This window comes from Nuphar pumila, chromosome 3 (assembly GCF_984573655.1).
Source record: "Nuphar pumila chromosome 3, dmNupPumi1.hap1.1, whole genome shotgun sequence".
Lineage (NCBI taxonomy): Eukaryota > Viridiplantae > Streptophyta > Magnoliopsida > Nymphaeales > Nymphaeaceae > Nuphar > Nuphar pumila.
In genome coordinates, this window is record NC_143251.1 from 47,979,165 (window position 1) to 47,998,295 (window position 19,131).

Genomic DNA, 19,131 nt, shown 5'->3' on the forward strand with positions numbered 1-19,131 from the left:
TTTGTGTCCCACTTTAGCAGGATAAAACCTATGTTAGATGTGGGCCCTGGGGCCCAGGAGGAATGGGACACGTGGTCATGTGGACCATTTCATCCCCTATCGAATCACTATCTTAACTATCCATCATGTAAGGAGATAGATGAAGATTTTTTGTTAAAAGAGGAGAGAGAATAAAAAAACTAAAAAAAAAATAAAGATTGTATCCATTTTACCTAATTAAGAATTTTGTTATCAATTTATTTCTGTTAGTTTTGATTATTTCTAAATGATTACTCTTAAATCATAAAAACATTCCACTCACTGTTTTGTGGTTACAAGGATGCAATGATGTTATTAATTTGTCGATTTTGATGTGATATTCGGCGATCTGTGAGCTTATTTTGAGAGGATTGACCTATTTGAGCTTTAACTCATAAACGGAGTTACCGAAAGCTTCTTAGGTAGGTCAAAAGTGTACTTCTCTCGCTTTGGAAGCATGATACTCCTCGCTTCTGAAACTTTATGGGAATCTTGGTTTCTCCACACTTCTTCTCCTACACACATGGTATTTGTTTCCTATATGCTTTTTTCATGTTTTGTTTTTTTTCATTTTTTTCATGTATTTTCTCTGGCGCTTTCACCCACTTTTCACGTACTTTCTCTAAGTAACCATCATTGTTAGGTTTTAACAAAAATTTAATTCTTTTACTGAAAATCATGAAATATAAGAATAATCAATTTTATTTTAGGTTTTATTTGCTTCTTGTTTGATTCCTATTCAGTTACCATATTGCTTCATTTTTTATTTATATTTTGCTTTCAAATTAATAGTTCGCTTCCTGCTTCCTATAAATTTCAAAATACTTCGCTTTTCGCTTTTGCTCGTTTTCCGCTTTGCTTTTTAGTTTGGCAACCTTGCTCATAACTTTGAAGAGGTAAGACCCAATCTAAAATTTTCAATCTCATAGTTTGTTTAAAAGAATAAAACATTTAAACAATGAGGTAGATGACACTATTTTTTAGCACAATACCATAATTAATTTTCAGGCCACAACTTGCATGACTTCGAATTTTTTTAAGCGATAATTTACATGACACTAGATTTTTTTTAGGCTTGGTTCATGCGACAACTTAGTAAGTGGTTTAACCAAGGTGCATAATTTTTCATGCGATAAAAGGGTAAAATCATAAAAAAATAAAAAATAAAAAATTGGCGAGACAATCATATTTTTGAGTTAAGAATTTGTAATGTTTATCATATTTTTTTGGTCTCGACCAAAGCGCAGAATGGTGTGTCGTCTACGTCTTTTAAAACATTGCACATGAAGTTTTTTGATATAAATAAACCCACAATCAAATTAATGATGAAGAGCTCACAAATGAGTTTTCTTGTACAGTCATATGTAACCAATACCCCTCTTTATCTCTCTATTGCATTAATTTAACTTTAAACTAGTTATGTTTAACATTAGCTATGTTTAATTAAATTAAAATAACTAAAAATACCCTTAAAAGAATGATAGTTTTTAAAATGCACAGTAACTTTTTTGGGCATTATAAGTTTTTTGAATTTGAAGGAAAATGAAAAGATGTGATTTAGTACTTAATTTTATATTGATCAGCTCTTAGGGACACATGAATGCATAGGGAAACAATGTTTCCTCTTGTTTTTTTTTCATTCTTTTTTCTTCCTTCTTGTGTTTTGCATTTCTCTGTAGTATGTAAATCTTTAGCAAATGATCATGCCCTGCACCATGATCATGTTTTAACTTTTAACCTCTCTCTCTATTTGATTCATAGTGATTTATGACGAGTGGTATTATCAAAATTTGATCTTCTTTGAGTTGTTGATTATTCATTGCATGCATCATTTCATTGAGTTTTTTGAGTGGTTCTGTTTGTTTCCTTTAAAGAAAAAGTGGTTATGTTTGTTGCTTAAAAAAGTTTTGGCTAGTATGGTTGTTAGGATTTGCATTAACTTCTCCTTATAACAAAAATTTGATTCTCTTTGGTTGGTTGAGTTCATCAAAGCATGCATTGTACAGGACTTTTTTGGTGTTTTTTAGTGGTTTAGATATTGTTGTGAAATTAAAGTTTGACAAACTATGACAGACTATGTTGCTTGTAGAGAATTTTTACATTTCATACAACAACAAACAACAACTACGCCTTCATCCCAAAACAATTGGGGTCAGCGATATGAACCAAAAAAGAAATGAAAAAAGAAATTCATTTTGGGTCTTCCACATGAATCCTTTTCCTCCAATCATTTCTATCCAACGCCATGTCCTCGGTGAGGTTCAAAGCATTCATATCCTTTCCTATCATCTCCATCCAAGTCTTCCTAGGCCTACCCCGACCTCTTTTAACTAATATATTTTCCCATTTCTCCAACCTTCTAACTGGAGCATCATTAGGCCTTCGCCGAATATGTCCAAACCACCGTAAACGATTCTCTCGCATCTTATTTTCAATGGGTGCAACACCTACCTTCTTACGTATCTCTTCGTTCCGAATCTTATCTTTTATTGTATTTCCACACATCCATCTAAGCATCCGCATCTCAGCTACACTCATTTTTTGAATATGATGTCTCTTGGCAGCCCAACATTCCGTACCATATAGTAAAGCGGGTCTAATAGTCGTCCTATAAAACTTTCCCTTCAACCGCAATGGCATTCTACGATCGCACAGCACTCCAGTAGCACTTTTCCATTTCATCCACCCAACCTTTATCCTATGATTTACATCTCCATCAATTTCTCCATACTTTTGAATGATGGATCCCAAATATTTGAAATAATCATTCACCGGTATATCTTGCTCACCAAGCTTCACTACACTCCCATCACTACTTCGTTGCTTACTAAACCGACATTCCATATATTCAGTCTTACTCTTACTCAACTTAAAACCTCTAGCTTCCAATGTCTATCTCCATAATTCTAACTTAGCATTAACCCCAGCTCTAGACTCATCAATCAAAACAATATCATCAGCAAACAACATACACCACGGTACATTTTCTTGAATTGATCTCGTAAGCTCATCCATCACTATCGCAAATAGGAAAGGGCTTAAAGCAGATCCTTGATGTAACCCAACCGTTATCGGAAAATTGGTTGTCACCCCTCCACAAGTGCGGACATTGGTTACTACTCTTTCATACATATCTTTAATTATACTAATGTACTTGAGAGAAACACCTTTCTTCATCATTGTCCACCAGAGAACGTCCCTAGGTACTCTATCGTATGCCTTCTCTAAATCAATAAAAACCATATGCAAATCTTTGTTCCTCTCTCTATATCTTTCAATAAGTTGTCTAAGAAGATGTATAGCTTCCATAGTTGATCTTCCAGGCATAAAACCAAATTGATTCTCCGATATCATGACAACCTTCCTCAACCTAGACTCAATCACCCTCTCCCAAAGTTTCATACTATGACTCATGAGTTTTATACCACGATAGTTTGTGCAATCTTGTATATCACCCTTATTCTTATATAAAGGCACCAAAGTACTCTTCCTCCACTCATTAGGCATCTTATTTGTTCGCCAAATCAAGTTAAAAAGATTTGTCAACCATTCTAAACCTTTCTCTCCCAAGCATTTCCAAGCCTCGATAGGTATACCATCTGGGCCAACTGCCCTTCTTGATTTCATTTTCTTCAAAGCCTCTGCAATTTCTTTCTTTTGAATCTTGCGCATGAAGTCACGATTTATCTCATGAAAAGGAATGGAGAAGTCTCCAAGATCTTGAGCATGACTATCATTAAATAGCTTATCAAAATAATCTTTCCATCTCTCCTTAATCTCCTCATCTTTGACTAAAACCCTTTGTGTTTCATCTTTGATACATCTAACCATACCCAAATCCTTCGATTTCCTATCTCTCATCTTTGCAAGCCTATAAATATCCTTCTCGCCTTCTTTGGTATCCAACTTGTCATAAACCTCCTTATATACCTTAGCCCTCGCGTTTCGAACAACTTTTTTAGCTTTCTTCTTTGCTATCATATACTTCTCCAAATTCTCATTATCACGACTCTTACTTAGATTTCTATAACACTCTCTTTTAACCTTAATAGCTAATTTGACATCCTCGTTCCACCATGATGTATCCTTACCTAGTGGTGCACCGCCTTTAGACTCACCCAATACCTCCTTAGCTACTTTTCTCATACCACCTGCTATCTTATTCCACATTGATTCTGAATCCTCCTCGAGACACCAATCAACTTCCTTAACTACCTGCTCTACAAACATTCCTTGTTTAGCTCCTTTCAGTGCCCACCACTTAATTCTAGGATCTATCCTATGTCTATCCCTTTTGCGGCATTGTCTAATTCTAAGATCTAAAATTAAGACTCTATGTTGTGTAGCTACACTTTCTCCTGGTATAACCTTACAATCGATGCAACAACCCCTATCTCTCTTTCTAAGTAGGAAAAAATCTATCTGACTCGTATTAACCCCACTTTTAAATGTTACTAGGTGAGACTCCCTCTTCCTAAACCAAGTGTTTGCTAAGATCATATCATAGGACAAACAAAAATCTAAAATCCTTTCTCCACTTTCATTTCTTTCTCCTATACCATAGCCTCCATGGATATTCTCAAATCCATCCCTACTAATGCCTACATGTCCATTAAGGTCACCGCCGATGAAAAGCTTTTCTCCATAAGATGTCTCTTGTACTACTCCATCTAAATCTTCCCAAAATTGATGCCTAATGGAATCATCTAAACCTACTTGAGGTGCATAAACACTAATAATATTAATAATATCCGTACCTAATACTAATTTAATAAGTAAAATTCTATCACCCTTCCTACGGACCTCAACTACATTATCTATAAACTGACGACTCATAACAATCCCTACTCCATTCCTATTCCTATTTATTCCTGTATACCAAATCTTATATCCCCAAGGTTCTATCACTTTAGCTTTCTCACCTACCCATTTGGTCTCTTGAAGACATAAAATATCAATCTTTCTCCTACACATAACATCTACTAACTCTACCAACTTACCAGTTAAAGACCTTATGTTCCAAGTGGCTAACCTAATTTTATGGTCTTGGACTAACTTCTTTACCCCCACCCGTCCAACAAAGTGAGGGAACCCTTGCCTATTTGACACCACACCCGGGCGCCGGTGTGACGCGTCGCTTCTGGGCGACGACCTAGCAACCCTTGCACATTTATCACTGCCTCCGGGCCTAGAGAGTACAGCGCGTCGCTCAGTAGGGAACTTCCCAACGAAATTCTCATATTGGTTCATTTTCATAGGATATGACAGTTTTTATGCTGGCTGTCACAGGCCTACCGCAACCCTCCTCCTTTATCCGGCAAAAACAGGGCAAAAACATCCCAAGCAGTGCATTAAAAAATGCAGGACTTTTTTGGTGTTTTTTAGTGGTTTAAATATTGTTGTGAATTTAAAGTTTACTTTCCCAAAAATAGGGCAAAAACAGCCCAAGCAGTGCATAAAAAAATGCAGCACAGCCCGTCGCTTTGTCCTCAGGTGGGTTTTGGCCCCACCAAATCAAACGCTCTCTTAGTTTACCTATAAAAATAAAAAGGCACTTTTCATTTTTGTATTCGAACCCAAAGTCTAAATGATATTCATGCAATTTTGACATGTTTGAGAGAGTCTCATGAGATTAAGACTCATGCAAATGAGAGAATGAATTTCATTGGAAGAACTAATGAAACATCAGAAAATGAACTGTGAAAAAAGAAATGTGCTTTGAAATTACATTTGGGGTGTCGCATCTTATGTGGCTCAAAATCACATATTCCATCCTGTGATTGAAATCATAACGTGATTCCAAATCACATGAGATGCAACCAAACATGAGTCTAAGTATGAGGATATGATCATCCGGGACAAAAGTGTGTGGTCAAAGTAGAACGCATTGACTTTGCATCCCATTTTGATCTCTTTTCTCATTAGGGAATACCAGCCGTTTTTTTTTTTCAATTTCCTGTTGAATACTCTTTCTCACATATTAAAAAAATTTGGTCGATCCAAAAACAACCAAAGTATTATTTGGGATTTTATTTTATATCAATTTAGAAAATGATAAAAATAGAACATGAGCTCAAATTTAGGACTACCCTTATACTTAACATCAAATATAGATATGAGTTTGTAGATGGATCCAAATTGAGTATAGAACAGGATCTCTTTTTATTTTGTAATATATAGACAATGGTTTAATTTGCAAGTTGGATCCATACTCTAGACTAAAGTAGTTTCAGTTCACTCCATCTTGAGCCCAAACATCCATTGAAAGTTGCAGGACAGTTGGGTCTGAAAACTCTACTAATTGGCGCTCAAAGCATAGTCTAAAAAAGCACTGCAGTTCTAGATGGACTAAGGTCCAAAGTTTGGGTTCAACCTTGATAACTCAAATTTTCAACTGGTCCAGCATGAATCAAATATGACACTCATCATTGCACACACACACACAAAGAGAGAGAGAGAGAGAGAGAGAGAGAGAGCAACATTACCACTCATGAAGATCAACAAAATGTTGATCCCATGAACCGAACAATATAAAAAAACAAAACAAAAAATAACTAAAGAAAAAAAAACTACATACAGATAACAACCGACAACAAAGCCAAGCTCAACCAGGATCCGTTGGATTAGAAGAAACCACCGATGAGTGAACATTGTTAAGAGGAAATGAGAGGTCTCTAAGATGCATATATATAATCACATATACAACAACCAAGATTTTATGGACAAGATTGTTAAGGACAACCGAAATTTAACAAAAAGTAGCATCATTGTGTGCCATCCAAACAAACCACCAAGCAGTAAGCAACCACGTCTTCCAGATTAATTTCCACCGCTTGCAACATCTAATTTCAATAAGGTCCAGGAGCAAATCAAGCGCAAAAGACTTCTTTTTGACAATTACGTCCAAAGATCTCCACGTCTTATTAAATAAGGGCACAATTGGGCAACACCAGAATAAATGAGTAGTTTCTTTAGCAGCTTGACAAAACACACATCAGCTAGAAAACTGAAAGTCTAACTTCTTTAAATAATTGTGAGTCTGAATCCTATCATGCAAAATTAACCAACCCAAGACCCGTTGGAGAAGGGCCCTTAGCCCATAACACACACTCAGGGAACCAATCTGCCTCCGGAGAGAACAATGATCTATACACTTTGTGAGTGAGGAACACACTATTTGACGCAATCATTCATTGCAACCACTGATCGTAATTTCCCGCATCTCCAATTTGATCTCTGAAGAATAATAAAGCTCTCAACCACATGCTTCACAAGTGCAAGATCGCCAACCCCCGGGTTCCATAAAAAAATAGATAAATCAAGAGCACCATATTTAGCATGAAGCAACCTAACGCATGGAGAACCTGGATGATGGCCATCCAATATTGCTTGGCAAAGAGAGAGAGAGAGAGAGAGAGAGAGAGAGAGATTTACTGTGGTAAACATGTAAAGGGAAAGAAGACATCGGCTGTGTGAGAGAGAGAGAGATTTACTGTGGTAAACATGAAAAAAGGAAATGAAGACTAATCGGTTGAGAGAGAGAGAGACCATGTGAACAGAAAAAGGAAGCTGGGAGGCAACTGTTGAGGGAGAGGCCTATCTAAAAACACACAGTTGAGAGAGAGAGAAGCTTTACCGCTGTAAACAGGCTAAGGGCAAGAAGGGGAAACGTTGGTATTCCTAAAAAATAAAAGGTTAAAGATGCTTTTACCGTAGTGTCGGTTCCACCGAAAGAGGCCTCCCATATGGCGCCAAGCCATTGGTGGTGTCCGTTGTGGCCATAGCATTCCTCATAAATATACACAGAAAAATCCAAAATTCACTCTCTCTCTCTCCCTCTCTCTCTCTCTCTATATATATATATGGACAGATATAGATGAAATAAATTCAACTGATTATATTGGAGAGGTAAAAGGGGGGCATGAAGAAACAAAAGAAACTGGCATGCGCTAGCATCAATAAAATAACATGGCCGTATCCAAACAATAACAATTTTTTCATACAGATGAATAAAAAAATGTGGCTGTACAAGAGACATAAATATAGCAAGCTGGCAAACCCTCGCACAAACCACTAGTAAATCCTTTCCACTCATCACTGTCATCATCGACAATGTAACACAATGGCCATGCCGACATGGCATTATGACATATCACAGAGACACGAGCAGTGATAGAAGACAAAAGAGGCAGGATGAGAGACCTTATTGTCAAAAATGGGAAAAAAAATTACATGCACAGAGAAGAGAATGTAAAAATCTGTCACATAGGATACTCCATTTTGCCTCTCGAATCGCGTCTCCAGTCATATTGAAAACTCCATGAAAAATGACCACATTCTCATATGCACAACCGTATCCGTGTGACAAAGGTAAAAAATGAGATTTAATGGACTCATGGTACAGGGGGACCAAGCATTATGTACATAAGGGAAAAGAAAAAGGGGTCATGAAGATTGTGGGTACCCATCAACCCCTAGCAAAGAATAGCATATTGATGTTAAGTTGGAGAACAGGTTTCGGAGGTCTGGACATGGTTCAGGGAAAACAAACTCTGAGAAGCCAATCACATTGGAACATACCCATGGGACTGAAGTTCTGGGGATGATGTCCAGGACAACATTTGAAAGACAGATTGCTGTAAATGGTGCTTGCTGAATTCCATCAAGATCACCAGCCAAGCTGATGTTAGTCCCAACCACGTCGGTCACAGTAATCTCATCTACTATTGGAAATGCTGAATGATTGTACCGATCATCTGGATGGCTGCCGCAATGGCCGGTAAATTCGAATGCGACTTTCACGCTGTCCATTTCAATGCCGGAGATGAATATATCCTTGATACGACCACCTCTGCCTTCAGTTGTTTTGATCTTAATGCCGGTATGAGAATTATGAATTTGAGCGTTTTCCAGATGTATGTGGTTGATGCCACCTGACATCTCACTGCCTAGTGCAAAGGCAGAAGCAAAAGGAGCTTGCAGGAAAACACGTCGAATGTGTATTTCTGAAGTGGGCTTTCCATAAGAAATTCCATACTCATCCCATCCACTCTTGACTGCAATCGCATCATGGCCGACACTAATAAAGCTGTCCTCAATGCACATATTCACACAAGAATCTGGAAAGAGAGAAAACACATTTTTTATTGACTGCATCAGCATTTGACAAAAACAAAGTTGAGCATGAATAATACTTCTAGTGAACTTGTGAAGCATTGGGATAGTACTGAAAGAAGGCTATTTTTACTGCAAGGACAACATGATAATCATCCTTATGGACTAATCACACAGCAAAATTATGTCTTATTTATTTAGGATGGACCCCTCACTGGATGCATATTACCAATAATCAGCATAGCATTGTTGATAGGTTTCTTAAGCTTTTAACAATAGAATAGAGCTGCCAAATTTGCAACTACAATGAAGGACACCAGTTCAGGTAAATTTCAGGCAAAGATTTACCCCTAGAACGCATGATCATGATTATCATTTTTCCTCATCTGATTTGCAACAAAAAGGAAGAAGAATAAAAATCAATGGTCTTAGATCTGAATGTCAACAAGTTTACTTAAGGCAAGACTAATGTATAACTGCTGTATATTTGCCCCTAATTTGATTTCTTCATACCTGGGCATAGAATGTTAAAAGTTAAAACCCAAGATGGAAATGCGGAAAGTGAACCCAAGTGCATAGCAAATTGTGGTATGACACTTGAAAAGCCTCTTGCATTACACAATATGCATCTTCAAAGAAGTGCTAATTCCCTGGAACTTTCATTTCCGCATCATTGTTTGTGCATTGTTATTAAAATTTTACTTATGTATAACCAGTCTGAAGTTCCTGTTTGCTGTAATATTACCACATTCCCTAGTTCGAAGACTCAAACACTGAATTCTCAGTATCTTATGTTGAATGTTCATCTTAAATGCTTGAATACCTTCTTATCAATAACACCATCATCAGGGAGCATCACAAGCCTTCAAGCCATAATGATACTACACTTTTTACATTAGATATTGCCTTCTGCCTTTTTTCTCCAACAGAGATTTTTAACACAGTAAACAAAATAAACAATTATACATCTCTCTTTTACTCTATATCGAATGCAAGATAATTATACCGAACATCTTCTAAGAGTAGAAGTCCACAACAAGAATGATTAAGGTGTTGATCCCAAAAATGCTTGGGGAATGATACTTAGCAATGTATGGAGAGCCCCAACCTCATGCAGGAGCATAAATTATTTCAATAAAAGTGATTGTAGAATTGATTATTGCACTAACTAAAATTTATAGAACTCTAATCACAAATAGATCCTGAAATGTTACAGCATTCTTCTTGACACATGGAATTCTATATTGACAAATAAAAAGATCTGCTCAACTATAAAAGGAAACAATTTGGTAAAAAGATAGCAATATTTGCTACATTTGCAAAAAAGAAAGGATGATAAGGACTATTTATCCAAGGATAGTAGCAAATCTAATACCGATCCTAGACAATAATCCTAAACTCAACTCCTCATGCAGAAAGAAAAGATAACAAATAGAACAAAAACAAAACAAAAATGAAAAGATGGAATGCTGCCAACAATTTCTGACCTGGAACTATGCCATCTGTGTAAGGTGAATCTCGAGGAGCATGTATTGTCACATTCTGAACCTGCACATTTCTGTATATGATAAAAAGGTCAAGAAGATCTAAAGGACTTATCAGCAATTTCGTCACACAAAATTTATCAGTAATTTCCTTACTCTTTTATGTTTTTCAAAAACTTGGTTCTGGACATCCAAATTGCCTGACAAAATGGAATGACAATTTTGATCACAACATGATGTTGGCTTCCCTACCTGCAGTAGACTGGATGGATGCTCCAAGCCGGAGAGTTTATGAATGTGAGCTTTGAAATAACAATGTCATCGGAGTTTGTAACTTCCACAAGATGAGGGCGGCTATAGTTTAAGGAATGTGAACGAAATGACTCCCACCATACGGCACCTTGGCCATCAATAGTGCCATTATCACCTGTTACAATTAATATATGAAATCCATGTGAAAAATCACTCATACAAGAACAACCAGACAACTGAGAGAGAGAGAGAGAGAGAGAGAGAGAGAGAGAGAGATGTCATTCTGTGCACTGCAAGAGTGAAATTTGTTCAATGCTGAAGTATATTAGTGAATTAAACTGTTGTGTGCTAGCTCCATGACATGCATGGTCTAGACTTAAGATCCAACTACCTATAATTCCTGATTTTAAAGCCAAAGAGTATGTCCTAAAGGTTGATTGAAGGGAGGGAGATATACATGCCTGTAATCACCACATCTGTCAATTTGTCTCCATTAATCAAGCTGCTACGCCTTCCACCAGCGACATCCAACCCTCGACCATATGAAGGCAAGGGGTCAAGGACAGGCCAGTGAGATGCTTCCTTCATGTGTAAACAACGAAATGTTAATTGTGGAGATAATTTACAGTAAGGTTGTGCATCAAAATATCAGCATGAAATGCATGTGAATCAGATACCCAAATTTTAAAAGGGCAGCAACCAATTAGCTGTTGATTTCCAAGTATTTGCATAATCATAGTACCTACCTCCAAATTGATCCAGTACTACAAACAGGAAAAAACACAATAAAGCCCCGCCACCAACCACACCCCAATATGTTGATATATAATGAGATAAATGCGAGACCTTGCCATATCAATGAATACTCAATGAAGAATAACTCTCTAGGAGGATGAAAACATGATTGGGCACTCTGAAGCTGAACTTGCTGCTTTTAAAATAACTTGCGTAATACAAAAGCCACACAAACGAACAGAACTTGATAAAGAACAAAATCCTTAGTTGTTGTCACATCGAGATAGAGACTCCAAAACCAATCAAACTAACATCTTTAGGGAAACATTAGCTGACACGTAACAGTGCATTAGAATTACAAACAATTGAAAAATACAAAACCTGTGATAAAAAGTCACAAACCAAAACAACCACAGTTGGCAGAGAGAAATACATTACACAAACCTGTGATCCGAGGATGACAGCGCTTCTGTGCAAGAATAGCGTGAGGTGGCTGGTGAGATTGAAGCTCCCTGTCAACCATTTTCCTGCAGGCACATAAAGCTTAGCACCACCCTTATCAGCAAATGACTTGAGGTAGAAGATGGCATTTTGGAATGCCAATGTGTTCAATGTGATCCCATCGCCAACTGCCCCAAACTCGGTTATTGACACACTGTGAGGCCTTGGCCTCAATATCATATTGTCTTCACACTGCCAGTTGTCAGATTTCTGAAACAGAGCAGAGTGAGCACTCTTGCTCCTTTCTTCACTGCCATTAACACCACGGCTTAGAACCAAAAGCATCAATAGAACCTGCACAAGAGGGAAAGGAATTTGAATCAAACCTAATGAAGTTTATGAACTACATGCCATTCTTCAACCAATTTGTGAGCATGAAAGGGCATAGTCTAGTATCAATCTCGGCCGCTAGAATCCATAAATAGTGAAGGGGTCACTTTTTCTAATAAACACTGTGCCCATCAAATTAAAAAGATCGAATTGACACGGAACATCGTCCACAATTCTGAATAAACATGAGACCAATTGAAAAGTTCACCAATAATCAAGGCTGCATCAAAATACACGAGAAAAAGCAAAATCTCGACCACAAATAAGTTAAGCAAATTGCGAATAAACCAATCAATATTATATATGAAAGACAAAGATGATAAATTTCATGGCGAGGAAGAAAAAATCGATTTGAGACCAAAAAAAGGGGAAAAAAAGGAAAAATCTATGACCACTTAGAATATAAACAGGAAAGTAAACTTTAAATTCTAAACCACTAAAAAAAACTAAAAAAGGCCTACACGTTGCATGTTTTGACGAACTGAACCAACCAAAGAGAATCAGATTTAGTTACAAGGAGAAGATAATGCAAATCCTAACGACCAAAATAGTTAAAAAAAATTATATAAGCAACAAAATCCGGACTGCCCAACGAACAGAACCACTTTTTTTTAAAGAAAATAAACAGAACCACTTTTTTTTTTTAAGAAAGTAAACAGAACCACTTGTTTTAAGGAAACAAACAGAACCACTCAAAAAACTCAATCAAATGATGCATGAAACGAATAACCAACCACTAAAAGAAGATCAAATTTTGATACTACCACTCATCATAAACCAGTATAAATCAAACCGAGAGAGAGAGAGAGAGAGAGATCAGACTCAACGCATCAAGAAACACCAATCAAACCAAGAAGCAACGTACTTACTAGCCTCTTCATGAGCAATACCACCAATGGAAACTCAACGAACCAGCAGGAAATGAGAGGGGAGGATGACTAATAAGTGTGAGAGAAGGAGGAAGAGGAGGAGGAAGGCAGTGAGACAGGCTCGGCTCCATGCGCAAAAATGGAGCCGGTCAGCATTAGAAAGTTTTGCAGCCACTTAAGTAAACAAATGCCTTCCCCACTTTCTACTTCTTCGTTTTTGGCCTTTTGCATTTATGGCTCGCGCGCCGACATTAATGACCACCACGCTCGGCGCCGAAAACGGCTCCATCATCCCCTTGTTTCTTTTTTTTTTATCCATCCTGTGTGCCTGAAGTTGCAATCATACCCTCCAATCAATCATTTGAGTACCAAATTAGCCCTTACCAGTTCCCCCCATGGAGACTTCAGACCTTTCCATCTCGATGAAATATTTAACTGTTTTGGTTTCTGTTTTGTCGAAATTAGTAGATTTCTACGTGTGAATTTGGTTGAAAATGTTATTATTACTAAAAAAAAAAAATATTTCTCATGGTCAATTTTAGAAGGAAAAATCTCTCGACATTTTGAAAACACTATCTTTTTAATGAAAAATCTTGAAAGAATGTCAGCTTTTGCAAAAATACATAAATTACGGGGATGGGGTTTGAACCTGGACCACCCGTCTAGCAGCCTAGGCTCCATGGGCTTCAACTTCCTGAGAAATCCTAAGCATAGTGACAAATACCGCGAGATTTATGAAAATCTCGTGATAATATTATGAGAAATTGCCTGAAAGTCTAAAACATCAATTTCTCACGAGATTTTCAAAATATTGTGAGATTTATAAAAAAACATAGATACCACGATTTAAATGTGATATTTATGTTTTAAACGGATATTTATCATGAAAAAACCATGTATTTTTATTAATATTTTCTTATAAAAAAGTATTTGTTTATTTATTTTTTATTGCCGAGAATTTGCCAAAAAATGCGAGATATATGAAAAAACTTCAATTTCTCACAAGTTTTTGAAAAATGGGATTTTGCCGAAAAAAATGTTTGTCACTATGATCCTAAGCAAATTTCTCGCAAGGAGTAAGCTCGTAGAGTTTTATGCTAGCATCGATAGTGACCATAAGTATGGTGGGCAGCGCTAGCGTGACTAGGTCTCTAATACCGAGGGCCGTTTTATAAATAAAAAAATACAAAAATTATGTATGGGTAATAATAGGGTGCTCTGGGAGTACCTACTCCCACATACATGTATTTTCTCAATTAAACCTTATGGATGTGCTCAACATAGTTTATTTGATAGGAATCAAGCTTTCGATCATGTTTTTTTAACATAAATATAGGATTTTTTAAGACATGAAATTTTGATACACTACCAGTTGTTGATTTTTAAAGTTTTTAAAAAACATACATCTATGATATAATCACATTATTCAAAACTTATTTTCTACTAAATAATGCTTATAATCATATTTATAGGGTCTGATCAACGAAAAAAAGTTTGAAAAAAATTGAAAATCTAAAGCTTTTGTTAGGTGAGAGTATGTACACCGGGAGCATATCATTACCAACTATGTATAACTACAATAATAGGCCAACAATATAAAATACATTATAAAAATGTTTTTACTATCTTATAATATGATAAAATTATGATACTATTCAAATAGGTAATATTTTGAAACATTATGTCTTTAATATTATAGCAGCCCCTTAAACTACCACGATTAAATCATGTTATTTTAAAAATGTGATGTCTGACAATACACCGCATGGTTAAGTGAGAAACATGACTCATGATTTAGGTGACTATGGTTAACCATGATGTAGGTGGATAGCGGTATAGGGTTATACATCTTGTCATAGTTGATAACCGTAAAATAATTGGAGACAGTATTGAAACTTTCGGGGTGCATTTGATTAAGATTTATGGCTTTATTAAAAAAAATCAAATGCTAATATCATGTTTAATTTTTGTTTTAAAACTACTTGATGTTTTTGAATTTTGAAACAGGCACCCGACATTTCATAAAATACTTCAAAGAGGTTTATCAATTAATTTTTATCTACATTAACCACTTTTAAAATTTTAATTACTTGAGTACAAATAAAAATTTTATATATTTTTTCTCTTCAAACCCTTGAGCACTCAACAGAAAAGATCATCAAACCATGTTGAACTCCTCTTTCTTCTTTACATCTCTTCCTTACCTTGTCCCAAAATTTGAAACAGAAAGATTTTTAAGGAATTACACATAACGATTTTTGGGTAAAATTGCAATTCTACCATCGAGTAATGGTTTCTATTATAAAACAATAAAAAAAAATGTAGCTTTAAATCAGTCTAGCAGCTAATTACATTATTCAAGAGTTAGAATAAAAAATGAAGAACATTAAAATGCACCAAGTATACCTGCTCTTTTCTAACTGTAAATCATGTGCATATGCTACATTTTCTCAACCTGACCCATAGCCATAGGCATATTCAACAATCCATTTGCTTAGATTATGTTTTTTTTTTAAGAAAATAAAATAATTTATAAAAATTATATATACTAAAGCACTATTTAAGGTGTGATTGCTTAGATTATGTTTTTTTTTTAAGAAAAAAGAGATTAATGCATATGCACATGATTTTCTCAACCTGACCCATAGCCATAGGCATATTCAACAATCCATTTGCTTGATATCTCTTTTTTCTTAAAAAAAAACATAATTTAAGCAATCACACCTTAAATAGTGTTTTAGTTATATAATTTTTATAAATTATTTTATTTTCTTTTTTTATTTATAACCTGAAGAAACTACGTTCGGCGTAAAGACTTGGTTCTGCTGACTCAGCCTGTCGTACCTATGATTGTGGTATCGACTTCTAAAAAAATTGGATTTGGCAGCTACCACCTCCTAGAGGAGGTAGCTGCCAATTTCATGCTTTAGTGTGAATACAATGCCACTTCCCATCCCAAATGCATTAACTCTCATCCCAGCTACCAGTTTCCAAACAGCTGGTAGTTTGACAAACTTTTTGCCAAATGCAATAACTCCTATCCCAGTTCTCAGATTCCAAACAGGGCCTTAAATAAATCATGAGACATAGTTTTTTAAAGGACAATTTAGTCATTAAAATAAATGTAAGGCCTGTTTTTGAAATTTCGTGCTTTTTGGTGGCAAGCCCGACTTTGGTGCGTTATTCTGGGGGGCTGAATAAGCCGGATAGCCGGCATTTTATAAAATGACATAAAAATTCCGAAAGTATTTATGAATACCGAGGGAAAGGAATCAAAGAAATGCATAGGTTTTTTCGTCAGTTTAACAATATCCAGGGGGGTTTTAGGAATTGAATAGTTCTCCTATTCATCATCCTCCTCCTGCATGTGGGTGCCAGGTCGACGTGGGACCCACATTCAATCATTCCACAAATGCTAGCCTGGACTCGTTCACCGGATACACACCGTCTTGTCATCAACTAAAAGACTGTTATACCCTCGTGATAGAAAAGAATGACCTAGAGCTCTTCAACTTCTGCCTTCCTGTACGTAAGGGCCCGTGGTAAATTTCTCTATTTTCTTGGAATATTCTCACTCGTCAAACCGGGTCTGATTCCAGATCCAATCAGACCTATTATAAGAGAAATCATACCCAGATCCTATAAAATTACATGAACCAGACCTGGATCATGCTATGTAAAATAATAGTTTTTATTTATTTTACATTAAAAATTACCAATCTTTGTTGGAACTTGAGTCGGGCTCAGATCCGTTATGAAATTTCACAAACTATACCTGGATCCATATATTAATCGGACCCTTTGAGTCTAACCCAGATTTTAACCGGACCTTCATGTTTCTCAGCAAACCTTGTCATAGGGTTTGATATGGGTGGGATCTGAGTCAAATCCGACCCATTGGCAGAAGCCACCAACTAAGGCCATTTTCGTCATTGGGATGATACCGAAAATGCCCTTCTTGTAAATTTTCATCTCGTACCTTTTTTACCAAAATTTAGTTGTGCCTGCCGACATGAGCAGCCCCAACTAGGTTTGTCAACGGATCGGTTCTGGGTCGTACTGGGTCAATCTATGATAGGCCCAATTAATATGTTTTTTGGGCTCAAAACGGTTGGGATGCAAATGGATCATAGTCCGTCAGGCATCTGATCCGAATCTTGCGCATTGTTTCAAAATATAGACCTTAAGAAAATATCCGAATACATATTCAATTTGGATTCACACTTGCATGATCTGACTTTTCTGGATTTGATATGGATTGAGATCTGTAATTTTTGTTGGATCTTCATAGATCTGATTCCAATCCAATCTTTTGCACCTTTTACATGTAAAAATCATTCTTTTCAGACCTCTTTGTTTTTTTTCAAAACTGATTTATCATTTCAGATCCAAATTCAACTGCACCACATCAAATATAGTTCACATACAGATTCAAATTTGGATAGGGATGTCAATGTATCAGATTTTATCCATACACAACTGTATTCAATTCTGTTTAGTTGCATTTTGGTAAGCCAAAACCATATCCAATTGGGAAGGTGGTAGCCGTTAACCGCCTAACTAACAGGGTTTTTAAAGGGTTTTTTTCATGTTTTCCTTAAATCCGACAGTACAAATGTGTTAAACACATGTTTTTTAATAATAAAAAAATTCAATTTTTAAACCTTGAATATTTATAAAAATCTTAAACTGACTATCTTCAAACCGTATAAATTTTTTTTTTTTTTATAGTTAAACCTTATAAAAACCTGCCTGCATATCGCAATAAGATGATTCAAGAGTTGATTTCTAACCTTATAAAAGCCTAGCCCCAACTCATCCCGTTCGGCTCTAATGGGCTTGATCCGACCTGCTGTCTCAGATTTCGGGTCAAGACCAGGTTGCCGCATCTTCAACCGGATATGGATCCAAAGCTACGAAATTAAGCCGGACCTCAACTATACTATGCAATTAATTTTCATAATGCAGCATGTACTCTTTTTTGTTGCAAGTAAGAACGGTAGGTAGTTGGTGACCCTTTTTAATACAAACAGAATTACCAAGTCTTTGGTGATAACAGAATTACATTCCTTATCGTGCTGGTGCATTTAGGGATGACAGTGAACCGGGGCAGGGGACACAATCTCCACCCTCGCTCCATCTCAAAATCCAAACCTTCATCCTTGCCTCCATCCTTGCACGGGTTTGGATTTTAACTTCCATCCCCGCCTCTATCTCTCTTCCATGTCCTCCATCCCCGGTTCAAACGGGGTGAGGCGGGACAGGGCTCCGATTCTCCTTGGTCCATTGTCATCTCTAAAAAAGGATTGGGGATGAGTCATGTAAGACACGCAATTTTTCAGCATAAGTTCTGAATAAAATTCACGAGGCATTCACCGGTAAAAATAGCATTTTTACTCAGAATGCGAAACGAATCAAATTCTACGAACAAGTTATACTTAGTATATTCGTCGTTTTGCGAATATATGCTCAAACACTCTGAAAGTCATAACTTCCTAACTAGACAAAATCAAGAGATTTTCTCGAGCCAACTTTTTTAGTTACGTCAATACGAATGGAATGACGTATTCAGATTTTTTTTTAAAAAAATCGCCTAAAAGCCAAAATTTTTGCGGGACCCACGAAAATATTGGTGGAACCCACAGAAATATTTCTTAGAAAATATCTGGTGGGATCCACAAAAATATCTCATGAAATTTCCATGTGACCCCCACACCAAAGGAACCTCTTGTCTTTAATTTAAAGCAAGGGGTGGTTTAGTAAATAAGCTAAACCTTATCCTTTAAAAGGATAAGGCTTATCCTTTAGAAAGGCAAGGAAGGCTTGCC

The 19,131-nt window shown here is 36.4% G+C and overlaps 1 protein-coding gene across 2 annotated transcripts; it reads right to left on the reverse strand.

Annotated features, from left to right (window-relative positions):
* Positions 1 to 7,995: 7,995 nt before the first annotated feature.
* Positions 7,996 to 13,454, reverse strand: LOC149842835 (putative polygalacturonase). 2 transcript variants are annotated; one of them, XM_090001604.1, is made up of 6 exons: positions 13,304 to 13,454; positions 12,048 to 12,398; positions 11,330 to 11,450; positions 10,869 to 11,043; positions 10,620 to 10,690; positions 7,996 to 9,137 (listed from the first exon to the last, which is right to left on the reverse strand). In XM_090001604.1, the coding sequence occupies exons 1-6, from the start codon at positions 13,313 to 13,315 to the stop codon at positions 8,464 to 8,466; spliced, it is 1,404 nt and encodes a 467-aa protein (XP_089857730.1). In that variant the 5' UTR covers positions 13,316 to 13,454; the 3' UTR covers positions 7,996 to 8,463. The 2 variants fall into 2 exon arrangements, with proteins under 2 accessions (XP_089857730.1, XP_089857731.1); XM_090001605.1 differs by having other exon boundaries at positions 13,300 to 13,454.
* Between the last annotated feature and the right edge of the window lie 5,677 nt (positions 13,455 to 19,131).

What these genes read in the sequence shown, in the direction of transcription:
- LOC149842835 (XM_090001604.1), bottom strand. An exon ending in CTGTCATCCTCGGATCACAG is followed by an intron (nt 11,451 to 12,047) that starts GTTTGTGTAATG and finishes TTACACATGAAG; the next exon opens with GAAGCATCTCACTGGCCTGT. An exon ending in GACAGATGTGGTGATTACAG is followed by an intron (nt 11,044 to 11,329) that starts GCATGTATATCT and finishes TAATTGTAACAG; the next exon opens with GTGATAATGGCACTATTGAT.